Raw genomic sequence first — 27,126 nt, forward strand, 5'->3', positions numbered from 1 at the left:
TTCCGCCTTCCCCACAAAACCGGAGCGCGCTACTGCTCCGGGCCGGAATTAGCATTCAGCGTTTGAGTCACAAGGGTCCATTTCTGAGCAATTTACTTTCACGTGTGCTTCCACAAGCGTGGTTCAGGCATTGTGCGTTTTTAAGCAGGAGAGTGAGTGTGAGTGTGAGTGTGTGTGTGTGTGTGTGTGTGTGTGTGTGTGTGTGTGTGTGTGGTTTGAGCTAGGATTTGATGCAAGTATGGCTATATGTATGTGTATTTCTCTTCACTGCCTCTTGGTCAAGACGACCGCGTAACAGAGATATTAATCTCAATCTCAATGGATCATTCCTGGTAAAATAAAGAAAATGCACCTAACAAAGCTGGTCCTCACTGTGTATGTGTATAATATGAAAGATACACACCAGTTTCAGTGTGAGCTGGATCCCACTGTGTGTATATGTAGTATATGTGACATACACACCAGTTTCAGTGTGAGCTGGATCCCACTGTGTGTATATGTAGTATATGTGACATACACACCAGTTTCAGTGTGAGCTGGATCCCACTGTGTGTATATGTAGTATATGTGAGATACACACCAGTTTTGTTTTGAGCTGGTCCTCACTGTGTGTATATGTACAGTATATGTGAGATACACACCAGTTTTGGTTTGAACTGGTCCTCACTGTGTGTAAATGAACAGTATATATGAGATACACACCAGTTTTGGTTTGAGCTGGTCCTCACTGTGTGTATATGTACAGTATATGTGAGATACACACCAGTTTTGGTTTGAGCTGGTCCTCACTGTGTGTATATGTACAGTATATGTGAGATACACACCAGTTTTGGTTTGAGCTGGTCTTCACTGTGTGTATATGTACAGTATATGTGAGATACACACCAGTTTTGGTTTGAGCTGGTCCTCACTGTGTGTATATGAACAGTATATGTGAGATACACACCAGTTTTGGTTTGAGCTGGTCCTCACTGTGTGTATATGAACAGTATATGTGAGATACACACCAGTTTTGGTTTGAGCTGGTCCTCACTGTGTGTATATGTACAGTATATGTGAGATACACACCAGTTTTGGTTTGAGCTGGTCCTCACTGTGTGCATATGTACAGTATATGTCAGATACACACCAGTTTTGGTTTGAGCTGGTCCTCACTGTGTGTATATGAACAGTATATGTGAGATACACACCAGTTTTGGTTTGAGCTGGTCCTCACTGTGTGTATATGTACAGTATATGTCAGATACACACCAGTTTTGGTTTGAGCTGGTCCTCACTGTGTGCATATGTACAGTATATGTCAGATACACACCAGTTTTGGTTTGAGCTGGTCCTCACTGTGTGTATATATGTACAGTATATGTGAGATACACACCAGTTTTGGTTTGAGCTGGTCCTCACTGTGTGTTTATGTACAGTATATGTGGGATACACACCAGTTTTGGTTTGAGCTGGTCCTCACTGTGTGTATATGAACAGTATATGTGAGATACACACCAGTTTTGGTTTGAGCTGGTCCTCACTGTGTGTATATATGTACAGTATATGTGAGATACACACCAGTTTTGGTTTGAGCTGGTCCTCACTGTGTGTATATATGTACAGTATATGTGAGATACACACCAGTTTTGGTTTGAGCTGGTCCTCACTGTGTGTATATGTACAGTATATGTGATACACACCAGTTTTGGTTTGAGCTGGTCCTCACTGTGTGTATATGAACAGTATATGTGAGATACAGACCAGTTTTGGTTTGAGCTGGTCCTCACTGTGTGTATATATGTACAGTATATGTGAGATACACACCAGTTTTGGTTTGAGCTGGTCCTCACTGTGTGTATATGTAGTATATGTGAGATACACACCAGTTTTGGTTTGAGCTGGTCCTCACTGTGTGTATATGTACAGTATATGTGAGATACACACCAGTTTTGGTTTGAGCTGGTCTTCACTGTGTGTATATGAACAGTATATGTGAGATACACACCAGTTTTGGTTTGAGCTGGTCCTCACTGAGTGTATATGTACAGTATATGTGAGATACACACCAGTTTTGGTTTGAGCTGGTCCTCACTGTGTGTATATGTACAGTATATGTGAGATACACACCAGTTTTGGTTTGAGCTGGTCCTCACTGTGTGTATATGTACAGTATATGTGAGATACACACCAGTTTTGGTTTGAGCTGGTCCTCACTGTGTGTATATGAACAGTATATGTGAGATACACACCAGTTTTGGTTTGAGCTGGTCCTCACTGTGTGTTTATGTACAGTATATGTGAGATACACACCAGTTTTGGTTTGAGCTGGTCCTCACTGTGTGTATATGTACAGTATATATGAGATACACACCAGTTTTGGTTTGAGCTGGTCCTCACTGTGTGTATATGTACAGTATATGTGAGATACACACCAGTTTTGGTTTGAGCTGGTCTTCACTGTGTGTATATGAACAGTATATGTGAGATACACACCAGTTTTGGTTTGAGCTGGTCCTCACTGTGTGTATATGTACAGTATATGTGAGATACACACCAGTTTTGGTTTGAGCTGGTCCTCACTGTGTGTATATGAACAGTATATGTGAGATACACACCAGTTTTGGTTTGAGCTGGTCCTCACTGTGTGTATATGTACAGTATATGTGAGATACACACCAGTTTTGGTTTGAGCTGGTCCTCACTGTGTGTATATGTACAGTATATGTGAGATACACACCAGTTTTGGTTTGAGCTGGTCCTCACTGTCTCCGTGTCCCAGTCGGCCGTATCGGCCCTTCCCCCAGGTGTACAGCTCGCCGCTGGCCGTGATGCAGGCGCTGTGAGCCCCTCCGGCCGCGATGTCCACCACCTCCACACCCCGCAGCGACTCGATGACACGCGGCCGGTCACACGGGCTGCACATGCACGCACGCACACACACACACACACACACACACACACACACACAAAGACCCTCGTCAAAACAAACCTTGGAGTCGTGTCAAAAATATTCAATATCTGAGGCTAAACCCTCTAAATCCCTCTCGTGCTCTGGATGAGACCGTTTTCAAGTCTTGTGATGCATCTTGCTTTACATCATCACTGGAAAAGTGTTCACACTGCAGGTGCTGAGTGAAAATGCAAGGACATTAAAAGGATCACAGCACCACCTTTAGGCTACCATCAGTACTACACCATCACTAAAATGAGCACAAAGAGCAGACCATAGTTTTGTGGGGGTGAGAGATAGGTGTGTCCTGGTGACAGAGAAGGGGGCTCCTTGCTTAAAAGTGCTTTCACTGTGTTATTTTTTATTTTTATTTTATGTTATCTCTTCAGCACCGTACACTTTTATCTTACAAGTCTTATGCCTACCTGTGCATCAATATTTTTATTTTTACTCTCCACTATCTTTTTAACTGTCTGTTCCTGCGAATCCCTCTGTTAGAAAACACTTCAAACACACTGTTTGAAATACACTGTATAAACATTCTACAGTGTAGCTCTTCTACTTTTATTGTTATGGGATTTTCTGAATTTACACACAATCTTTACACAAAAACTCCTAAGGACAAGCACTTGAAACTAACATAAGCAATAAAAACAATGCATTAGATGATCATTCTAAAACGGTCCACATCAATGTGGGTCTGCCGCTATTAAATAAATAAACAAAATGGCGTCCTGACCTGCGGTTGCCGTGGCCCAGTTTCCCGTCCTCGGCCTCTCCCCAGGAGTACACCTCCCCCTCGGAGGACAGCGCCAGGCAGTGCTTGCCCCCGGAGTTAACGGCCACCTTCCGGATGAAGACGTGCTGGATGCTCTCCAGCAGGGTGGGGGTGGACACCGACTCCGTGCCCCCGATGCCCAGCCGCCCCCCAGCCCCGTAGCCTGTAGCGTACAGCTGGAGGGGACAGAAGCACAGGCTAATAAATGCTAATGCTCTTAACAAGAATAAGCACGCGCAGGCTTCAGGATTAATAATGAAGGCTAATGAAGGCTAGTAAATGCTTGAGGGAGTAATAATGAGCTAGCATCAATGCTAATTTTACCTTACGAAATGAGCCAGCAGCAAGATCAATAATGAAGGCCAATCAATGCTACCAGCCTTACACTACCCAAGTAAAACAAATGAAAATTAAAGTGGTATTAATAAGCGATAAGAACATAAACTTGTTTTAAATGCCACAAGAGGGTTTCTTCAATTCTATTTCTGTAGGAAAAGCCGAATTTGTTCACGTTGCTGCCACAACGTCTGTGTGCATTTGCAAATAAAGCGCTAGGCTAAGCGGAGCGTGAACAGCTGGTAAACGATTCACACTCTCAGAAATGGAAGCAATCTCGGCTTGTGTTTCTCTCACTACGGTTTATTTATTTATTTCTAAGAGCAATGAAACTACTCCTCTCTCCTTCACTCGCTCGCTCGCTCGCTCGCTCCCTCCCTCTCCCGCCCCGCCCCTCCAGTAGCAGTGATGTCATCACCGCGAGACGGCAGAGCGCCCTCACCTTGCCGTCGGCGGTCACGGCGAACAGGGTCTGCTCCCCTCCGATCAGCTGCACGGGCCGCAGGGTGGCCAGGGCCTCCGTGGGGGTGGGCACCTTCACCTTCGCCCCCTCGATGCCCCCCAGCTGACCCCTGTGGTTGTGCCCCCAGCCGTAGATGGTCCCGCTTCCTCCGGCGGACAGGGTCCAGTCGTCCGGACGCCTGGGGGGGGGGGGGGGGGGGAGAAGGCGGGCCAAGAGCACGTCATCACAACTTTCGTCAATTTAACCATATCGCTGTGTGCCAGAGCTATTCAACTGGCAGCCCGAGGACCAAGCTGCCACCACAGAAACGCATCTGGGCCAAGAGAAGTTTCTACACACAAGAGTGAGAGCTCGACTGAAACTCTGCACTGGTGACACGCAAAATATGGAACGGATGCATCACTAGAGGATTAGAGCGATGAGTGCAATTTAGAACTGCTCAGCTCACAGGATCTCGCCTACCTGTTCATCCACTGCACCAGCTGCTCGTCCTGCTCCCTCTTGAATATGTCGTGGCTCTCGTGGAGAGCGTTCATGTTCTCCTGGTCGGCCATCAGCTCGCGGATCTTCTTGGCCACCTGGTGGAAGAAACGCGGAACTGCAATGAGGTGAAGTACAGCAAAAAGAGGCCTGCCTTCAATCAACATTAGCTATGCCTCACTATTGAAATGCTAGATGTTCCTTTTATTTCTCCATTACAAAAATACAGAAACACTGCAAATCAGGTATTCACCAAAATCTCTGAGAAGACCATGCAAATACAGCTTAAACTAAAAGACAAATTGAAACTACACAGTAATAAGAAAAGCAGGAGCACTGAGCACTGTACTCTGGGGCAGAAGGGAAGTCTGCCGCGTACCTCATCGAGAAACGGGCGTGGGAGAGGGGTCCTCTTGTCCAGGGCCACCGCCACCCTGGAGGCGGTGCAGTACCTGCGGAACCACGCCCACTTGTGAGTCTCGGCGCAGCAGGGCAGGGTGTCCAGCTCCAGATCACACGCCAGCGCTACCAGCACCTGAACACAGAGGCAGAGTCACTGTGTACCTGTGTCTCAGTGTGACAGTCAACCAGAACACACAGGGACTGATCATTGTGTACCCGCACAGTGGCATTATGCAGTCAGTTACTGAGACACAGCACAATACAGCGTCACGTACGCACAACTACTAAACAATGATGCAGAGATTATCTCCCTGAGCAAGAGCAACACACCTCATGGTCCTAAATATCAGCTTAATTGAACCTCTACACACACACACACACACATGTACACACACACACGCAAACACACAAACTCTTGATCACCTGACAAAGGTCAGTACCTTGAAGAAGGGGCTGTGTAGCAGCTGCTTCCCCCCTCTGACGATGGGGTCCTCGTACTCATACTGCCTCTGCAGGGCTTCAGGAAGGCCCTTCACCAGGGCGGACAGTGCACTGCCTGAGAAAGTCTGAAACAGCCAAAAGTGTTCCTAAGTTTGGACTTTCCATGGGTATTTTTCCCAACTATGTTACCTCTGGGCTACCAGCTGGCAGATTTTAAAACAGTGCAGTCTGTAGGACCACTGACTATCAAGCTACATACAAAACCCCGTGCAAATCCCCACCATGACACTTTCTGTACTGTGATTCTCTATACGCAACATCTGCATAAAGTAAAATAGAAAACATTTAAATAAAAAACAAATATGAAGGGTATACTGTTAATTTGTAAACATATTCTTTTAGTACATTAATAGGCCCGTTATCATGTGTGTTTCTACCCCCCGCCAGCAGGGGGAGCACTCACCAGCGAGCGGGCCTCTCCGTCGCCGTCGCCCAGCAGCCTGTTGATGTTGATGGACTGGCCGAACTCCGTGGTCAGCAGCTTGCGTAGCCTCTGCAGCGCCCACATGCGGTGACCGGCCGCTGCAGAAAAACAGTCAGGCGTTACTGTTGTAGCCTAGCGCCGCGCGACGCGCCTGGCGTCCGCGGGCATGTCTCGCGTCCGGCGCCCACGTACCCAGCGCGCTCAGCTGCGCGCACGCAGCCAGCGAGGCGGCCAGCCGCGGCACGATGCCCCTGTTTGAGGCGAAGCTGAGCCGGAAGTCCAGCAGGCAGGTGACCAGGTCCATGGACGGGCAGGAGAGGATGCAGCGGTCCGACAGCAGGTCCTTGGGCCCTGCGGTGAGGGGGGGAATCCCATCAGCCACAGCAGGAACCGCAGCTCAGTCTCATCTCATCTCAACCTCACGTCAAATGCAACTCATCTCAAACACATCTCATCTCAACCTCAACTCATCTCAAACACATCTCATCTCAAACACATCTCATCTCAAACACATCTCATCTCAACCTCATCTCGTGTCAAATACATTTCATCTCAAACATTTCATCTCAAACTCAACTCAGCTTAATTTACTCTCAAACACCTCTCGTCTAAAACTCAATCTCAGTCTAACCTCAATCACGACATCTCATCTCAATTTCATCTCAGACACAACTCATCTAAAAATGCAACTTATCTCATCTCAAATTAAGTTTGTTAACCCCTAAAAACGAACAGTAAGACACACAAATATGGTTGTATTTCAAAGTGCTAAGAGGCTGAACTACCCTCTAGATCAGCCCGAGTGATGTGAAAACGGCGTGAGCACGTACCAGCAGCAGGCATGATGGGATACACAGTGTAGCGCCAGCCCCAGCCATTGACAGATCCGTCGCTGGTGAACTTCCACTTGAGCTCGTCACCCGGGATACGAAGCTCGCTCGACCAATCGGACCACTCGCGACCTTGCAAGGCACAGTGGCGATAGGGCAGAAGATTATAAACTCAGCACATGATTGGAGGATCCATCGGAGAGGGACTCCACAACAGTCCAGCCATCACAGTGACTGTCCACATTCTGCCACTGACTGAAAATTCACCTTTACACTGTACTGTGGCTCAACTTACCCTGAGCTCTCAGCATCTAAATATATCTAATCTAATTATTTGAACAACCAATTTCAAGTACCTCATCTTCCTTCTTGTACCTCCAATACCACTTAATGCTATGTTGTTTGTGTATGTATGACTACTTCTACTGGTTGTGATTCTGATAATGTGGCACCAACCATGCCTAAATGTGTGTGCTCTTTTCTAAATCTCTAAATGTAAACGGACATTGAAACTAAAACCTAAAACATATGAACACATCAAAGAAGGCTCAGTGGTCCAAAACCAGCAGAAACAATCAAACTTGTCGGTGTCTTAACTCCATAAGTTTAAACGAAATAAGCCAAGGTGCTCCTGATATTTGATGGAAATTAGAACAGAAGATCAGAATTAGATCACCTGATCGGACGGACACGATCCTATTGGCCCCGTCCATGATGGTGAGCGGGTCGTGCCGCCTCTCTGTGGAACATTGCCGGTCGAACTCCACCCTCAGTCCCTCAGCCCCTGCAACAAAAGATAAGCTTTCATTATTTGAGCTTTTTTAGGTCTGTTAAACTGCTGACTATGGGTTAGAACAGGGGTGGGCAATTGCAGTCTTGGAGGGCTGGGGTGTACGCAGGTTTCTGTTTCCAAAAATGACCCTGACTAAATGAGGTAACCGCCTGGATACAGCGACACCGGCTCATTTAAAATGAGATAACAGACAAATGTTGCAAATAGGCCACAAACACATCATTGGTCATCATTCGCACGTTTATAACAAATAAGGCTAAAAAGTCAGATGGTGCAAATTTTAGGACTAATGCAGCAATTAAGGTCACATATTAGCGTGAAAACCAGAAATGGATATAGCCCTCGTTGCCCACCCCGGGCGAGTACAAGTGCATGAAGGACGCATGATGAAGTCATTAGTATTCAGCCTGTAGCTCCTCAACAGAAGCGGTACTATATTGTAACGTCAGATCTGAGGTCGTGAATGAAAACAAATGGTGTTCATAAACTCACAGCACTACTGCAGAGGGGACAGAGGTGTGGCTTAACCCATATTATCATTCTGAGCATACGCACATTTCCTGTCGCAAGTCTTTGTGAAAGGAACAAATGCAACTTAACCACTTCTCCAGCCATCTTTCCACCACAACCTGCAGGCTATAATGGTACTTATATAAATATAGAGATTTACATTCATTAGCTTATCAAGCAGCCAATCAGTGGTCCAGTTGACAATTTAGGCAGTTAATCTGACTTAAACTGTTAAATATGAGAGTAGGTTCCATGGGCTCACGGCTATCCCTGCTGGGGTCTGCGTGCTGGCTGACCTGGGATCTTGACGGTGCCGCTGGTGGAGGTGTCGTCGGTGTAGGGGTGACTGCTCTCCACCACCACGGGCTGGGAGGACAGGCGGCCGCTCTGAGAGTCCGTGGCCACGTCCTCCAGCTCCGTCACGCACAGCTCCAGCAGCATGTCCGCCACCTGCGGGGACGGACAGACAGACAGACAGACAGACGGACAGACGGACAGGCGGACAGACGGACAGACGGACAGACGGACAGACGGACACAGACAGACAGACAGACAGACGGACAGACGGACAGACAGAGAGAGACAGACGGATGGACAGACAGGCAGACAGACAGGCAGACGGACAGACGGACAGACAGACAGGCAGGCACACAGGCAGACAGACAGACAGACGGATGGACGGACAGACGGATGGACGGACAGACGGATGGACAGACAGATGGACAGGCAGGCAGACAGACAGACAGACAGACAGACAGACACAGACAGACAGGCAGGCGGACAGACAGACACAGACAGGCAGGCAGGCAGACGGACAGTCAGACACAGACAGACAGGCAGGCAGGCAGGCAGACGGACAGGCAGACAGACAGGCAGAGGACAGACAGACGGACAGACAGACAGACAGGCAGGCAGGCAGGCAGACAGACAGACGGACAGACAGAAAGACAGACAGAGACAGACAGACGAGGATGCATGTCAGTGAGTCTCCATCAGTGTCATATCTCAAAACTGAGGAAAATGTCCTGTGCTCAGGTTCATCAGTAGATATATGAGTTTACTTTCTTTGAATAACTACCAGTGCTCTATTTAATCAATACAGATATTAGAGTTTATTTTCTTTATATAATAACTTCCTGTGATCTTATTCATCACTAGACATATTAGTTTACTTTATATAATAACTTCCAGTGCTCTAGTTCATAAATAGAGATATTAGCTTATTTTCTTTATATAACTTCCAGTGTTCTACTTCATCATTAGAGATATTAGTTTACTTCCTTTATATAATCATTCCCTGTGCTCTAGTTCAACACAAGAGCCCTTAGTTTCTTTATAGAATAACACTGCAAACATGCATTTGCTGATTTTATTTAGTAAGTAGATATAGGTACTTCTCCAATGTCCAAAACAAATGTCGATTGACTACAGAGTTACACGATAACGCACAGCATACAGAGACAGACGGAGAGAGTGGGAGAGAGCTCCTCCAGGGACAGACCTGCGGGTAGGCGGTCCCCATGCCCGACAGCACGGCCGACAGCACCTCCTTGCCCTTCTCCCCCGAGCGCACGGACACGGCCAGCTTGAGCAGGTCCACCATCACGCGCGTGTCGTCCGGAACCAGCAGGCTGGTGAACTCGTCCAGGTACTGCGGCTCCGGCCCGGCCGCCTTGCTCTGGCTCTCCGAGTCCTGGAGCGGGGAAAAGGGCCCTTTTACCCAACACTCCGCACAGAACACGCACATTAACTGAGAGCTAAGGCCTGCAGGTAAGATATCCATATTGTTCCAAACTCACACGAACACGCACATACTGAGGCTAGGGCCTGCGGGTACATATCGTCTGGTTGCCAGTCCTCATCACAAAAATGGAATATATTGCAATATAATGCAACTATACAGACTTAAAAAAAAAAAAATTTTTTTTAAAAATTAAAAAAAAAAATAATAAAAAAAAAAATATATATATATATATATCTAATATAGAAATATTCACGTGTAATATACCAAAATAGTATTACCAAGCATTTTGATAATAGTATATATTTGCCCATATATTATGAAGTGTCTTAAGCGAACCAGTAAGCAATATATTTTATGTCAGCATATTTTCAGTATATAGTGATATAAATTCTAATCCTTACCTTCCTCATCTCATGTAATGCATGTTTACACCTACCTAACACATTCATGTGAATGGCCAGTTTTTCCAGCTTTCCCTAAAGCATTCACGACTGGCTGGTTTTCCCCTAGCGCATTCACGTGATTGGTAGCACACCCCTAGCGTGTTCACGCGATTGGCTGTATTCCCATCGCACGCTCGCGGGATTGGCCGATTTCCCCGCAGTGCTCAAGCTGACCTCTTTGGTCTTGGTCATGGTCTCGGCGATGATGCTGGCCGCTCCGGGGTCGTCCGTCATGGGGACGAAGGGACGCGAAGAAGCAGCGGCTGCAGAGGGCGTTACCGCCGACGACGGGGTGATGGCATCTTCCGTGGGTGCCGCCTGATCACACACACACACACACACACAGATCAAGATCAACCCCATGTGATCAAATTTTCCAAACCATATTGTACATCTGGACCATGTCAGCCCAGTTCTAATTTAAACTTCATTTGACTTAACACTTAACTAAAATAATAGCACTGTTAAATGTAAATTGATAAAATATGGAGATATCACTCAGAGACTAAGATAACTCCGCGGTTGCAGGTTCGATTCCAATGCGGAGGGAAAGAGTGCTGCCATTGCATCCTTCAGCAAAGTACTTAGCCTGAATTTCAGTAAAATAACTGTATGAATGCATTGTGTGTGAGTGGGTAAATCCCTGATCACCCAAGCAGGAACTAACAATGATTTATCAACAGAGTGCACCATTCTGACCAAAGAGGCTGTGGAAAAGAGTGTTTGGCGGTTGCTGAAGTGAAACGGAACGGGTCGTCACCTCGCCCCTCTTGTCCTGCCAGGGGTTGGGGCTGAGCCTCTCCTCTGTTTCGGGGGGCACGGGGGGCTCCTCGGCCTCCGAGGGGCTGGAGGCGCTGGACTCGTCCGAGGGCGGGATGGGGGAGCTGGAGGGGCACTCCACGGGCATGATCATGCAGGCGGGCATCAGGGCTCCCACCACTGCGTCCCTGGGGGCCCACAGACACACACACGGCACAGTCACAATCAGAGTACACAGACACAGAAACCCCCAAACCCAAACAACAGCCGAGAGAGAGAGAGAGAGAAAGAGAAAGAGCAGAGAAAGAAAAAGAAGGACAGAGGGAGAGAGAAAGAAAGAAAAAGAGAAGAGAGAGAGAGAGAGAGATAAAGAGAAAGAGCAGAGAGAGAGAGAGAAAGCCAACGTTGGCTACCGCTAACACTGAGATGACCGAGTGGGAACTATGCCCTTACTGTGGCCTTTACAACACCACACAGTTCTGCGTGATCTAAAAACCTGGTGACAAATGTGACTAATAAGGTAATCATAAAGACTGTGTGAAATCACTTTCTCCCTTACATTTAATGTGCTCATTAAGCCACAAGATAAAGATTATATTCCCTAAATTTATACGGTGTTACACTTGAAGTGGTTCAAATGAGTCTACACCCCCACTCATGTTCACTTTAAGGGAATTTGCAGAGATGAAAGGTGCTATGAAAATGAGATGTTAGGTGTCAATTCCATTTCAATTCATTAAACAAATTAAAATTAAATTCATTATTTTTTAAAAATCTTACTGGATCCATTACAGGCATTTTCAAATTAGTTTCAACTCATTGAATAAATTGACATTGAACTGATTTAATCCTGTAAATGAAACCCATAATAAGTACCCAACCTGTTGCCATGCCTACCTGGCATATATGATCTGCAGGGCTGACAGGACATGGGAGAGGGCCTGCTGCTTGGCCAGGTTTCCGTCCAGCGACAGCAGGATTTTGGCCAATGACGGTCTGTTGGGTTTGACGTTGCTCTGGCCAATCATCTTATTGCTGACAGCAGAGGCGTCACTGTCTGAGGGGACCCCTGGTGAACACAAACATAAAATCCCCCACAAAGGGTGATTATACATCTCACTTACAGCCCCCAAAAAGCAATCCCCCCAAACGGTGATTACAAAGCTCATTCTCCAACGAATCCCCCCAAACGGTGATGAAACATCTAACTTCTACACCCCCACAAAACCCCTTAACGATGATCACACATCACTCGTCCCAAACAACGATTACACTAATCGCTCGCCCCCCACAAACCCCCCAAACGATGACTGCAGGGCTCACTCGCCCCATCCAGCTTCTGAAGTTTACCCCCGAGGATCGTTAGCTAGGGACTCAAAGGTTTGTTTTGTGGTCTTCTCATTTCAAACACAGATAATGGCTCCCAAGGTGAGGTATTAAAAATAGCGGCCTAAAACTAAATAATAAAACTATGTTTGGACACCATGCGATTATATGGAATTACCAGTCAATACAGCTCTCTATGGACATTACAGCTTCCTGGATACAGAATCTGTACTGAGGTCTATCAGAGCAATGGTCCTCTAGTGATTTAAAACCTGAAATCCAAGGGCAGAGAAAGATGCAACCAAAGGAATTTAAAATAATTGCAATAGGACAAGCAGACTTCAGGAGGAGACAGGAGAGAATTGCCAAAAATAATGGGTTGGGAATACATGAATTTCAGACATTGTTTAATAGTAAAAAGCAAACAAAAACAGTAAAAACAATTCAAAGCTGGATTTGAGTTCTTTTTTAACAATAAACATTTTGCTTCCGTTTTTCTCTGAGAGGAACCAAACAGGAAAATACGCGCACACTTGAAATGACATCTCTGCCACAGGTGTGTAGCTGAACTGAGAATGAACTCAAAATGGTTGAAGGGCCTCCCGCACGTCGCCTCGCACTTCAAAAGCACCTTTATTCAAGCGCCGCGGTTCGGTCATGTAGACCCACGGAATGCCTACGAGGGGAAACCGGTATGAAGTATCACAGAGTGCAGGAGCCCCTTCAAAAACACCTTTTCGTTTTAGTTCTCCAAGAGCAGCCCGAATGTCCGTCTCCAGTTCCGACGTTATCAATGAGGGCTTACCGAGGTAGGAGGCCCCCAGCGAGTCCCTGGCGGTCTGGAAGAGGACGGGCTCGTGCACCGAGGGCGTGGTCACGTCCATGGTCGTCCAGGCGACGCTGTGGGAGGAGCCGCAGGCCACGCGGGTGATCTTCTGGCCCTCGAGGCCCTGCACCAGCGTGGGCTTCCTGTTGACGGTGGTGGTCCCGTTCCCCTGCTGCCCGTGGTCGTTGTCTCCCCAGGCGAAGACCTGCGAGGGACATAGAGCTAAATTAGTTTCCCGAGTGACCTTACAGAACAACAGAGTTCACAAAGTTTCAGGACTTTTCCCCTGAATTTGTACGGACATAATGTATATGGACAAAATGTCTTGCGACAACGAGCTTCGCAATTAGGCATTAAAGATAAATCTTCAACGAAATGTTCATCACGCTTTGTAGTCTTCTTACAGATGTATATAAATATTAAGTACAAATATAAATAGTGCAGATGGATATAAATATATTTTAAATGCCTTTTTCTTTTACACAGAAAACCATACACGCGATTCCCCGACTTTCCATAACAAGAATGCATCATTTTAAATCTTTAAATTTAATATCTCCCATAAAGTTCGGGGCCCCTACGAGTCCCGGTGAAAGGGGCCGTTAATCCGGCCGCAGACGGCGGCTGAACGGGGCGGACCGGGGCGGACCGGGGCGCTGCGCAAGGTCACGGGCTGCCGCTCAGAGCCCCGCGGCGCTGATAACGGAGGAACACCGAAACCGCCGCCTCTCTCTCTCTCTCTCTGTCTCTGTCTCTGCCTCTCTCTCTCTTTCTCTCGCTCTCTCTCTCTCTCTCACTCTCTCTCTCTCTCTCTCTCTGCCTCTCTCTCTCTCTCTCTCTCTCTCGCTCTCTCTTTCTCTCCCTCTCCCTCTCTCTCTCTCTGCCTCTCCCTCCTCCTGCCTCTCTCTCTCTCTCTCTCTCTCTCTCTCTCTGTCTCTGCCTCTCTCTCTCTCTCTCTCTCTGTCTCTCTCTCTCTCTCTCTCTCTCTCTCTCTCTCTCTCTGCCTAATCTGGTCAAAGGAGCCCGCAGGCTTTTCAAGGGCCCGGCAATAAATACGTTTTAAAAGACAAACACGGCGCGCGGCGGAAAATCACGCCTGTCGCTTTTCTTTCTCACCGGCGAGCGATAAGCGCTCAGGGCCTTATCGAGGCCGCGTTACAGACGCCCGAGCCAAGGTCTCCAGACAAAGAGCGGCGCAGACGTCGTTCATCACTCCTGACGGCCCGCAAAAACAAAAACTTTCCAGATAAGGGCCAGCGAAGACCAACGATCCCCGCGTACTTTTTTGAGACCAGGTGAAATAGAAAGGGGTGGCAGTACGGCACAGGGGTTAGGGAGCCAGACGCGCACCTTAAGAGGTCGCAGGCATGATTCCACAATGGGGCGATCGCTAACGAACACTAGAGCAAAGGCACTTATCCTCAAACGCCTCAGTAATTCATCATACGCTCATCATATTAGGCTGGCGAATCGCAGTGATATTATGCGTAAAGGTCGCACTGGCTGTCTTCTTGTCTTCTTTAATTATACCTAGCGTACAGCACTAAGAGGCTGCGTAAAATGCTCCTGGAGAAAAACATAACCGCTATTCCCTACTGGGTGTTGACAGCCAAGACAGCCAATCAGCAGCAAGGTCGCACAGCTTCCGTGTGATCATGTGATGCGTTTCTGCCAATCGCGCGGAAGCTGCAAGGCCTTGCTAACTGTCTTACGGTCAAGCAATAGGTGAAGTGCTTTTTTTCCAGAAAGCGTTTCAAGCGGCCTCCAAAAGCGTGGTTGTTTGCTATCGGGTCAGGTATAATTAAAGAGAAAACGACGAAAAGAAAGGCGGTACGCCACACGGTGGCGACGAACGTTATTGCACGCGATAATTATCACCGCGATATATCGCCCAGCCCTAATCATCATCATTATTATTATTATTATTATTATTATTACAATTATTAACAACAATAGAAAAGGCCAATATCCAAGCCTAGCAAGCATAATAACAGAAAACTTTATTGATGATTTAATGTCCATACAAGGAACAAGCAGCAGGAAAAAGACTATTTAGTTTTAAAAATAAGGGTAAATATGTCCAGAATATATATCTGTATGAACTATAAATGCAGCGCGCTGGGCCCACCTGTCCCGCGTCGGTCACGGCCAGGCAGTGCAGCGCTCCCACGGCCACGTGGACGATCTTCTTCCCCCGGAGGCCCTCCACCATCTGCGGCTTCCGCACGTGCACGTCCGTGCCGTGGCCCAGGCGGAAGTAGTCCCCTTTACCCCTGAGGGGGGGGGGCAAACGGACATTTACATGCCTAGCAGACGCTTATCAGGAGCGACACAAGCATAGAGGTGTAGACAAAAAGTGCAGAGATTAGACCGTTTCCCCACGACAATATTCATAGTGCTATTTGGGGAAATCGTTGCTATTTATTAAAAAATCCCCGCAGCAGCATATTCGCTGAAAACCAATATAAAAATTGTGTGCGTATATTTTTCCACTCAAAAAACAGATTAATGACAAAGAAGAATCTTGGACACACTCCAAAATAACATAAAAAACTATTGTTTGGTATTCCTTCTTGGTAACTGTGCTAACGCCACAAGACGCCATTTTCCTATGCCTTTTTCAAAAGCTATGCTACGACAGCTGAATAAAAACATACCTACACTTCCTTTTGCAAGTCACTCTGGATAAGAGCACCTGCTAGATAGATTTAATGTAACATAATGCATAATGTAATACTGAATTGCTGGACTGTTCAGTTAACTTTACATTTATTGACAATAAATGGGCCTTCCGTGCTTCCACAGTGATATTGCACTTTGTCTGAAAGGAACACTGATGGTCCCCACATTTATAAGTCACTCTGGAAAAGTGCTTCTGCTAAGCGACTGTAATGTAATGTAATGCAATGCAATGAATCCCCAGTAAAGCCTACCAAGTCCAGACCACGCCAGACTTAGTGAGCGCCAGGGAGAACTGGGCCCCACACTCGATCTGGCACACGCCCTGCCCGTTCAGCCTCTCGATGTTTTGGGGGATGTTGCAGCCCTCGCTGCCCCCTCGGCCCAACTTCCCGAAATCTCCGTCCCCCCAGGAGAACACCAAGCCTGTGGAGAGAGAAACAGTCTCACAGTGGCCTCACAACAGTCTCTCACTGAAAACACAGATGCAAGGAGGCTCTCATTCAGCCATTCATGCATCAGTGATCAAGTCCAGTCCAGTGTCACGGGTACCTTCATCCGTGAGGGCCAGGGTCTGAGCGTCCCGACTCCCACAAGCCACCTGGACGACGCGATGACCCAGGAGCACTTTTACCTGCACCCGAAAAATAAATAAGATCAAGGGTAATTCAGGCATTGAATACAAAAAAGAACAAATACATTCTTCAGGTAACAATAAGTAAGCAATCTGCGTGAGTGTGTGCTCAGTATAAAGTATAGCTGTGCTATATATGCCAGTTTGGGTCGGAGCTGGGTGGTGTATAAAGGATAGCTGTGCTGTATATACCAGTTTGGGCCGGAGCTGGGTGGTGTATAAAGTATAGCTGTGCTGTATATACCAGTTTGGGCTGGAACTGGGTGGTGTATAAAGGATGGCTGTGCAGTATATACCAGTTTGGACCCGGAGCTGAGTGGTGTATAAAGGATAGATGTGCTGTATATACCAGTTTGGGCTGGAGCTGAGTGGTGTATGATGGATAGCTGTGCTGTATATACCAGTTTGAGCGGGAGCTCGGTGGTGTATAAAGGATAGCTGTGCTGTATATTCCAGTTTGGGCCAAAGCTGGGTGGTGTATAAAGGATAGCTGTGTTGTATATACCAATTTGGGCTGGAGCTGGGTGGTGTATAAGGATAGCTGTGCTGTATATACCAGTTTGGGCCGAGCTGGGTGGTATACAAGGATAGCTGTGCTGTATATACCAGTTTGGGCCGGAGCTGGGTGGTGTATAAACGATAGCTGTGTTGTATATACCAGTTTGGGCCGGAGCTGGGTGGTGTATAAAGGATAGCTGTGCTGTATATACCAGTTTGGGCCGGAGCTGGGTGGTGTATAAAGGATAGCTGTGTTGTATATACCAGTTAGGGGTGGAGCTGGGTGGTGTATAAAGGATAGCTGTGCTGTATATACCAGTTTGGGCCGGAGCTGGGTGGTGTATAAACGATAGCTGTGCTGTATATACCAGTTTGGGCCGGAGCTGGGTGGTGTATAAAGGATAGCTGTGTTGTATATACCAGTTTGGGCCGGAGCTGGGTGGTGTATAAACGATAGCTGTGTTGTATATACCAGTTTGGGCCGGAGCTGGGTGGTGTATAAAGGGTAGCTGTGTGTATATACCAGTTTGGGCCGGAGCTGGGTGGTGTATAAACGATAGCTGTGTTGTATATACCAGTTTGGGCGGTGGTGTGATGCTGGTGTTGTATAACCATTGGCAGCTGTGTCTGGTATATACCAGTTTGGGCGGAGGGTGGGATTGTGTGTGTATAAAGGATGCTGTGCTGTATATACCAGTTGGGCCGGAGCTGGGTGGTGTATAAAGGATGGCTGTGTTGTATATACCAGTTTGGGCCGGAGCTGGGTGGTGTATAAACGATAGCTGTGTTGTATATACCAGTTTGGGCCGGAGCTGGGTGGTGTATAAACGATAGCTGTGTTGTATATACCAGTTTGGGCCGGAGCTGGGTGGTGTTGTCTCCGTGCCCCAGTCGGCCGTACTCTCCCAGGCCCCAGCTGTACAGCTCCCCGCTGGAGGTGATGGCCGCACTGTGGGAGCTCCCGCAGGCGATGTCCCGGATCCGCTTGGTCTTCAAGGCCTCGATGAGGCGCGGCTTGTCACAGTTCCTGCATGTCACGGGCAGAAAGGACGTTTTAACGGCGGCGCCATTCTGCGTCTGAGGACAAATGGGCTAACGACAGCACAAACGCCATCTCTCATCGTGATATGTGTTACAGTGCAACATCCTGGATATTTCTGCCGGCCAGAAAGATTGCAATGGAAACATAGTTTCTACGACTTCAGAACCATCATTTTATAAGTATTAGAAATGCCCAAGGACAGTTTCTCAAAGGTTTCACTTATGTATTGCAATTTCTTGAACCTGGAAACTGATTTTTTATTTTTAATAAAAAATCAGTTCAGATATAATCCTCTCCCAAGTATCTGTGCGTGAATTGCCAGATGTACAAACATCCTCACCCTAGAAAGTGCAACCACTGAATCACGTCAAAACTACTGTATGTGCAAGTATGTTGTACCTTAGCAATTACATAAAACTCAATGTATGTGCATTGCTTACATCCTGCTGAAATGTCCCAGTTTGCCGTCATCCCCCTCGCCCCAGGAGAAGACCTTTCCGTCCACGGTCAGGGCCATGGCATGGCGCCCTCCTGCAGGTACGGATGGGGAGCAACGAGAGAGGGAGGCATATTACAGTGATCAGTCACTAACTGCTTTTGGACCAATCAAAAAGGCTTTGCTTTCCACAACAGAAGAACACGATTGGTTCAGCGGATCAAAATGAGTCACTGGTAGTGCCCAGTATTTGGTTTGGCAGAGACTCAAGGTCAGAACAGTTTTAGAGTTCCTGTAGCTCAGAGTGGGCACATGATAGGCTCTCCGCACGGCAGTGGGCGTGGCCCTGGGTACTGACCCGAGTGCACGGCCACCTTCTTCACCACGTAGTTGCTGAGGGCGGAGATCTGGCGCGGGATGGGGATGGTGCCGCTGGAGAGCCCCAGGCCCAGCCTGCCGTTAGTGGCCTCGCCGCAGGCATACACCTTGCCCTCCGCCGTCACTACGGAGACGGAGCCAGAACCAGAGAGTCAGGGTTACAGAGTAAGACACAATAAGAGAATTACAGTCAGAGCTCAAAAGAGCCAAAGTGTCAGAGACAGAGTCAGAGAACCAGAATATCAAAGAGCGTCCAGAGCCAGAGAGCCAGAAGGCCAAATATTATTTGGAAAATATTTCTATTTCTGTTTTAATTATTATTATTATTATCATCCTGCCTCGTGATCGCTTATCTATTACTTGCAAACTCGGACAGCCAGTCACAGCAGTTACTTTGTCCAGCCATCTGAATCATGGCCACTCACATTCCTGCCAGTAACCACCTCCGACGGGAGACCAACCACTCACCTGCGAACAGGCTCTTTGACCCGCCCGCTACCTGCACCACGTTGAGGGCAGAGAGGGTCTCGGAGAAGGAAGGCACCTTGATCTGCAAACGGAAGCGCAGGTGGAGTTAAGGCAGGTGCATGTCCTCAAGCAGAGGGAGAGAGAGAAACAGGGATAGAGACAGAGAGACAGAGACAGAGAGAGAGAGAGAGCCGGTCTGGACGCACCTTGGATCCCTTGAGGCCTCCCAACTGATCTTTGTCGTTCAGGCCCCAGACGAAGACTTTGGTTCTGATGGACGCTGCGGACTCCAGGCCAGCTGATTTCTTCCGAGCCAGACTGGTGGAGGAAAGAGAGAGAGGATACAAGGTCAGCAACGTCCTAAAGTCTGCTGAAAAAAGAAACCTAACTGTTGGTGACGGTCGATAATCATCTACATCAGGAGTTCCATAGGCCGGCTATCTTCAAAGCCCATTTTTAGACTCCTCAAATGATCACAAATAGCTCAAAATCTCTGTGTTTATTCATTATCCTGTTTGACCTGTATATCATTTCTACATTTTGTGTGGTTATTTGTCTTTGCCAAATTTTATGTAATACTATGCAAAGCAAAATGCCCACTGGAAAAACAATCTGTGGTTCATTTTTCACCTGGAAATCTACCCCTCCAATGTGGCCCATATCCCGACAGCCTGCCGTTCCTGCCAAAGTTTCGTTTTGTGCCAAAAACAGGTGAGCGGTAGGCAGCTTTAGATTTTCACAGTAATTGTATTTTTCCAATTACGGCATTAGTGCACAAAATCCTCTGTAATCCGCAATAATATCCAGTGAAATCCTTCCCTAGAAGCCGATATCGCCACTGATCCGGAGGTATAAAAACCACTCGCGGTGCCTCCTCACGTCCCGACCGGCATTGATGTTCAGGCTCCCTCAGCAATACCGCCTGTACTTCTCAGCTAATCTGCCAGGTTACCCAATCAATGACAACAGCTTCTGCAGTCTGCAGTCTTCACATGATTACTGATTAAAGCTTGAATCCAAACTGCTCCTCTTTTTCCTATAAATCACTCCCGGGGTCTTGCTTCTTATCTTTCAGATCTTCTGCTTAAAGCTCCAGGAAACTGGATTCAAACCCCAGAAGTGACAATTGATTGTCTTCTTAATGTTTCTTTCAAGTTTTTAACCCAATCGTAACCATTCAATTGTAATAAACACTATCAGATTATATAGTGTTATGTCACTTACATAGTGACTTATATAGTGACATGTTCTGCAGATAGGAACAGAATGAGTAGGTATCCTGCACTTATTAATATTCATGTCTGTAAGTCATATGTAAACATTTCTCGTGACTAGGGTGCAGGAGGTTGTCCAGTGCAGTAACATTAGACTACCCGACAACACAAAACGTAAGCAACATAAGCTAGGCTTTACCGTTGTATAGTTACACCTGCATATCATTAAATGTGTAATGCCATTGGAACACTGAGCTACTGTACACTAACAATAGACTGGACAGTCTAACAGTCTGAAACTCCAGACATTATAACCAAATAGAGAAAGGCTTCAATGCTCAGGTATTTAAATCCAGCTTGGCTTGGCCACTCAAAAGAGGCAAGAGCATAATTTACACATCACAAGTAGAAAGGATCTCACCAGTCGTAGTGTTTTAGTGACACACACTTTACCCGGTTAAGCCTGCCCACTGGAAACCTGTCGTTCAGCCAAGGGGGAAAGCAAGCCAATCTCAGCACGTTTGTTTTTTTGTTAATAGATAAATGTATTTTAATAAATATTTTCACTGGGTGTGTCTAATAGAAATATTTTTCTGGACTGAACTGGCTAAAAAAGCATCAAATAAATTATTAAAATCAAACAGCATTAAAAGCAAAGAATTCACTGACTTCCAGGACCTTTAACTCCAACCATTCAGGCAGGTGAGGTCCATCCCACCCTCCCAAAATCACACCTTTGGCCAAAGGTCCTTCTCTAGGGCAGCCCCTAAACTCTGGAATGACTTCCCCCAACACAATCTGTGCTTTCAAAGCAGGCTTAAAACCCATCTTTCCTCTGTGTGGGGATGTGATTTTGTTTTTCATTTATTGTGCCACCTGTCTTCTAGGGCTGAGTGATATAACGCAACGATAATTACTGAATGCAATAACGATGATCGCCACCATGTGGAGTGTTGCCTTTCTTTTTGTCTTTTTTTAAATTTGATTATGTCTGATACGGTAGTAAACATCCAAGCTTCAGAGACCGTGTGAAATGGCCCTGGGGAAAAAAATGTGACAGCTGTTATCTATTCATTGTTGATAAGACGGCCAATCAGAAGACCAGTCATACAGCTTCCATGTTTTTTGGAGGAAAAAAAAAACACATCATGATCACATGGAAGCTGTATGAGTACCCAATAGAATGTGAAGATGTTTTTGCCCCTGAAGCATTACATATGTTCTCTGAAGTTTGGATGCTGACTACCGCATCAGGTATAATTAAAGAGAGAGTAGTCAATGAGTGGAATAGCCTGCCAGGTCATGTAGGAGAGGCAGAAACTCCGGGGATTTTCAAGATTAGGCTTGATGTGGTGTTAGATACTATCTAGTCTGTAGGTAATCAGAGAACTAATTTAGTCATGAAAATGGCAAGCATTGTTGGGCTGAATGGCCTGTTCTCGTCATTATGTTAAAGAAAAAAAGACAAAAAGAAAAGCAATGCACCAAACGGTGGCGATGATCGTTACTGCATTTGATAATTATCCATTTTATTCCGGTGTTTCACCCAGCCCTACTGTCTTCCATTTGTTTTCTGTTTATACTTTCATTTTGGTAAGCACATTTGAGTTATGTAGCTAGGCCAGCTGCCACAGTGTCCCACAATTCTCACAGTCCCGCCCCCTTTTAGACACCCCCCTAGCAGGACTGCCCCTCGCTGCTCCCAGCTCCCACATTCGAGGTAGGCTGTGCGTGAAGAAAGGCAGGATGACGCGGCGCGTTCGCAGAGCGACGACGTACCTCCCGGTGCTGGTCTTGTCGTCGTCCTCCTCCTCGTTGTCGGACGCCAGGAAGGGCACGGTCGCCAGGTCCTCGTCCTCGGCCCGGATCCGGCCCACGATTCCCAGCCCGTGGATCTTACAGTCGATCCCGGAGCTCCTGCACTGCTTGATGGCGATCTCGATGTAGCGGTGATACTGCAGCAGGAGAGCAAGGAACCCACTGAAGTGCTACAGGAAACTAAAAACATGCTATTTGCTTATTCATTAACACAAATGGGAGACCTCATTCTCCCTCTGCAGTCCCCCACATTATGAGAGAGCATGCTCACAACTGTTCAGGACATTTCTACATTTGAGTGTCAAAAAATTGCTTTCAGTTCTCAGCATTTACAGTTTTCATTCTCAGGAATTCCCTTTTTGATATCCCCTTATTACTTTATCTCCTTTATTGCACTGTCTGCAATATTTTTCCTGTAGTTATTTTAACATTATGTGTGTGTTTTTAAAATATCATTTTATTGTCTTACCAGTGCACCCTGTACAAAAAGCAATGTATAACTACACTACCAACTACTATATCAAACATAACTACTAACTACCACCACTACAGCCACAACCAATGCTGCGGCTACTGTTATGGCTACTGCTGATCAACTTGGTGGTGGTGGTGTTACATTAATTCTAACCCCGATTTCAAGGTCAGGTCACGGATCTGATAACAGGAGGTTTATCGCCACTGCGCCTGTGAGCCGGGTCAGTAAATGAGCAGCTGCAGGACCGGGCGGCGCTACGAAAGCGCGCTCTGCGAGCCGCGCGGGGAGCTCCTACCTCGGTGCAGTCGCTGAGCAGGGGAACGGCGGTGTCCGTGGGGTTGATGTTGATCGTCTTCAGCTCTATGAGGTTGTTCAGAGAATTTCCTCCTGAAAGGGCAGAGGGAGTAAAAAACGACACAAAGTGAAAACCCCGAGATGGAAGAGCGGAAAGGAAATGCAGGCTGTACGCGTGACGCTGAAAATCCGGAGCGCAGTCTGCTCCGTCAGAGCGGATCCGTACCCGACACCACCACCAGAGAGGGCATGTAGCTGCTGTCCGCCGGATCCACCATCATCTTCAGCCGGTGGACCAGGACGTCTGGGAAGAGCTCCAAGCGGATCCAGTGCTAGAGGGAAGCGCGGAAACAGCGGTCAGGGAACTGCTCGTAAATCAGAGGGCGAGGCTTTGGTGGGGACCTGCCGTAGTACCCTAGCTGAAGTGCTGCAGTAAATATCTGGAGTATAAATAAAAGCTCTGTGCACCCTGGATAAGAGCGCCTGTTAAATGCTTCAGTGTAAATATGGGGAAACGTGACATGTCAAGTCTTCTGGCCTAACCCTAACCCTAACCAAAACAAATATTCACACTATATATATATTTTTTTTAAATAACATGAACAACAACTAAAACAGAATGTTAGTCATACTTAATGATGACAACAGGACTTCCAGCCTATTTAGGCTTGTAATTTACCAATAATTAAAAGTACACTCAGCACTGCATCAAGCGTGGAACTTAAGACCCCTTGAGTCTCAGTCTCAACAACTGTACATTAACTGACAACTTTGCATAGACCGAAAACTCTTGTGTACAGCTGTGCAGCCTCCCTATTGGTACAACCGTCTCTGTTTTATTGGAACTACGTCTCCCAGACTGCCTTGCAGGACCCACCTTGCCCTGCGAGCCGGAGGACTGCCAGCACTGCTCCCCGCAGTCGATGAGGCGCGAGGCCTGGTTGACGGAGGACGACACGCTGAGGTTCTTGACCGCGCGGGACCACTCGTCGATCAGCATCCCGCGCTGGCTGCTGTGGTGCCGCTTCAGCTGCTTCCCCGATCGGCCGCAGAACGCCGGAGACTGGCCTGGCGGGCGGAGACAGGCGAACAACCCGTCAAAGTCACGCGTCACGCCAACCAAGCTTTCTATTATTTATGTTATTGCAGCACGGAATGCTTTTCACAGGCGCTTCTCTCTACTGACCCGGCTCGTTGATTCTGCCGAACGAGTGCCTGGTGTTGTGCTTGCGGGTCTTGAAGCAGTTTTCACAGAAGTCAAAGTCTTCGCAGTTCCTGCATTTGAACCTGGGGCCGTTGATTGGGAACATCTGGCAACCGTCACACCTAAAAGTTTCAAATAAAGTTAATTTAAAATACCGAACACAGGACACGATTATCCTGAACTCTCCACTAAAGAACACTGAGAGTCCATCTCATACTGAGTGATTACAGCCACCATTTTATTATTTGTAGTTATCAGGGCTTTAAATTACTCTTCCACCCTAAACTGCAGGTGGAGAGTACAAATGAAAGTTTACATGAACACATAAAAATACAAAGTTTAAATGGTAAAATTTTGACAGCTCCTTTTATCCAGGTGTTATTGCAAGACAATGATTTCCCCATCATATGTATGGAGCTGCAACAGCATCTCATACAGAGCCAGGTAGGCCAGGGCTAAAGCCAGGGGCTGGAGTGAGACTACAAGCCCTGCAGCCTCACCTCACTCCTGGGTGGATGCTGGGCACCAGCTCCATCTCCGACAGCAGGCCTGTCCAATGAGACTGCTGCGGGAAATCCACGATCACGTCTTTCCCGTTGGCACTAAAAGCTGCAGAGAATGATTTATGAGAGAGATTTATGAGTCACCCCTGGCTGATCCAAGCAAGCACTTACGATTTAAGCAAGAAACTAAGCAAGTTTGAAAATGAGTTCATTCTCAAAATCAAAAGCAAGAAAAAAGAAATTCGACAGATAAAACCAAGTTACCCTTCACAACTCCGACGCTCCTGTGAGTGACTGACCCCCACTTGTACTTTGGCGTGGTGACCGAGGGTTTGACCCGAACTTTGTCCCCGATCTTGATGTGCGATGGAGAGCTCTGTGGCGGGAAGCCTGGAGGTGGGGGAGAGGCAAAATCACAAATACTGGTGACTGACGGCCCGTGGCGGGTCTCGTCCCTCCATTTCCACCTCAGCTGGAGTGTGGGGAGCCTTGAACCGCAAAATGGTGGCTCTGCACCACCCAGGGGGGTTTCCTTCACCCCTTAACCTTTTGAAAAGTAGGTTCATTGGAATGCTTTTTCAAAATTCTAAATCAGTGTTCTAGAACTCCATTGCGTGCAATTAATAGGGGCAATTGTAATCAGCATTAGAATGTCCCGTTAAAAACATTCTAATCGCATAAAGGGTTAATGTTCTCTGAGATCATGAGATGGAGGGCAATATACATGCAATCTATGTTTATCATTATCATTATCACTACATGAAAACACATCCTTCCCACACTAATGGAACTCACACACAGCCACTGAACTTCCAAAAATGATCAGCTGAGAGAATGCCTGACAAAACGGGTGGCATTTGCAGCCAACTTCTGCTGACAACATTGTAACGAAAAATATTTTTACAATTTTGACAGGCTGTAAGCAAGTGATTGACTTAGCTACTCTCCGGATAAATCAAAGATTATTATGATATTTTTTATGAAACCTAAAAGTAGATATTACAAAAACGTGACTCTACTGGCAGCCAGTCTGCAATTTTTCACGCTTCTCAGTTGGGCAGTGATTGGTCAGTCGTTCCCAGATACTCAAACGCAGCAATGAAACTTCCAGTGATGAGAACTTTCCGGCACATCAGCTGCACTTCGGAAATGCTTCTTCAGAATTTCTCCATTGAAAGAGCGATAGAGAGCAGGCTGCAGCTGTTGGCTGTCTGTGTGAAAAGCCCATAACCCAGTTTGCGTGCAGTGTGTTTGAGGGCGGAGTCTCGTACCCAGGAGCTCGGTGTGGATGTAGCGGACCCAGTAGGTCCCTCCCTTCTGCTGCCAGTCGCACTGCACGTTGAGGTCGTGGAGCCCGTCCCGGTCCAGCTTGATCACCTTCCCCACGTCGCCCTCGTACACCTCCTCATACGTCCTGCAGCACTTCACCATCATCCCCACCTGGGACACAAAACAAGGGGCCAGAGAACTTTGTTACTGTGTGTGTGTGTGTGTGTGTGCTTGTGTGAGCGTGTGTATGTCTGTGTTCCCCTCGCCTGAAACGCTCCACCATTTCCTGTCTGTGCAGTATATTTTTGCGATGAAATGCATGCAGAATTGCAGAATTGATACAAAACTGAAAATAGGTTTAAAAACATGCAATTATTATCAGCATTTTTTGGAGGGATGTCTCCTTACATTATCACGAGATTGTCGAAACGGTTTTCATTAAAACAGACTACTGAAACCAAAGCCATCTGGGTAATGACAGAACCGGTTTCTAAACCTCCAGTTTCAAAGGAATGTTTGAGGGAAGGTGGCCACGCTTTGCGGCCCGTGGGAAAAAGGCTCACCTGTATGTTCTCCCGGACGTACACGGCGTAGTCATCGTTGGTCTGGAAGTCAGACCTCCTCTTGAAGGTCTGGCTCTCCGTCACCACGGCCCCAGAAGGCTGAA

At 47.1% G+C, this 27,126-nt stretch overlaps 1 protein-coding gene across 7 annotated transcripts in view; it reads right to left on the minus strand.

Annotated features, from left to right (window-relative positions):
* Nucleotides 1–27,126, minus strand: part of herc2 (HECT and RLD domain containing E3 ubiquitin protein ligase 2) — a 119,215-nt gene that overhangs the window by 23,504 nt on the left and 68,585 nt on the right. For 4 of the 7 annotated variants that reach the window (XM_064326995.1, XM_064326997.1, XM_064326994.1 and 1 more), the window contains 34 exons: nucleotides 27,023–27,121; nucleotides 26,462–26,630; nucleotides 25,455–25,580; nucleotides 25,188–25,296; nucleotides 24,670–24,809; nucleotides 24,361–24,551; nucleotides 23,710–23,815; nucleotides 23,485–23,576; nucleotides 22,676–22,851; nucleotides 21,318–21,374; nucleotides 19,889–20,000; nucleotides 19,683–19,764; nucleotides 19,195–19,338; nucleotides 18,841–18,931; nucleotides 18,208–18,385; nucleotides 16,779–16,860; nucleotides 16,481–16,652; nucleotides 15,676–15,820; nucleotides 13,527–13,752; nucleotides 12,293–12,464; nucleotides 11,397–11,583; nucleotides 10,811–10,954; nucleotides 9,951–10,142; nucleotides 8,746–8,899; nucleotides 7,823–7,930; nucleotides 7,147–7,278; nucleotides 6,509–6,667; nucleotides 6,296–6,414; nucleotides 5,832–5,957; nucleotides 5,369–5,524; nucleotides 4,972–5,087; nucleotides 4,489–4,687; nucleotides 3,672–3,886; nucleotides 2,720–2,897 (listed from right to left, as the gene is read on the minus strand). In XM_064326995.1, the coding sequence (XP_064183065.1) occupies nucleotides 2,720–2,897; nucleotides 3,672–3,886; nucleotides 4,489–4,687; nucleotides 4,972–5,087; nucleotides 5,369–5,524; nucleotides 5,832–5,957; nucleotides 6,296–6,414; nucleotides 6,509–6,667; nucleotides 7,147–7,278; nucleotides 7,823–7,930; nucleotides 8,746–8,899; nucleotides 9,951–10,142; nucleotides 10,811–10,954; nucleotides 11,397–11,583; nucleotides 12,293–12,464; nucleotides 13,527–13,752; nucleotides 15,676–15,820; nucleotides 16,481–16,652; nucleotides 16,779–16,860; nucleotides 18,208–18,385; nucleotides 18,841–18,931; nucleotides 19,195–19,338; nucleotides 19,683–19,764; nucleotides 19,889–20,000; nucleotides 21,318–21,374; nucleotides 22,676–22,851; nucleotides 23,485–23,576; nucleotides 23,710–23,815; nucleotides 24,361–24,551; nucleotides 24,670–24,809; nucleotides 25,188–25,296; nucleotides 25,455–25,580; nucleotides 26,462–26,630; nucleotides 27,023–27,121 (4,854 nt within the window). The remainder of the gene's footprint in view (nucleotides 1–2,719; nucleotides 2,898–3,671; nucleotides 3,887–4,488; nucleotides 4,688–4,971; nucleotides 5,088–5,368; nucleotides 5,525–5,831; nucleotides 5,958–6,295; nucleotides 6,415–6,508; nucleotides 6,668–7,146; nucleotides 7,279–7,822; nucleotides 7,931–8,745; nucleotides 8,900–9,950; nucleotides 10,143–10,810; nucleotides 10,955–11,396; nucleotides 11,584–12,292; nucleotides 12,465–13,526; nucleotides 13,753–15,675; nucleotides 15,821–16,480; nucleotides 16,653–16,778; nucleotides 16,861–18,207; nucleotides 18,386–18,840; nucleotides 18,932–19,194; nucleotides 19,339–19,682; nucleotides 19,765–19,888; nucleotides 20,001–21,317; nucleotides 21,375–22,675; nucleotides 22,852–23,484; nucleotides 23,577–23,709; nucleotides 23,816–24,360; nucleotides 24,552–24,669; nucleotides 24,810–25,187; nucleotides 25,297–25,454; nucleotides 25,581–26,461; nucleotides 26,631–27,022; nucleotides 27,122–27,126) is intronic. The other 3 variants (XM_064327000.1, XM_064326999.1, XM_064326996.1) reach the window with 1 other exon arrangement.

Source organism: Anguilla rostrata, chromosome 3 (genome assembly GCF_018555375.3).
Source record: "Anguilla rostrata isolate EN2019 chromosome 3, ASM1855537v3, whole genome shotgun sequence".
NCBI lineage: Eukaryota > Metazoa > Chordata > Actinopteri > Anguilliformes > Anguillidae > Anguilla > Anguilla rostrata.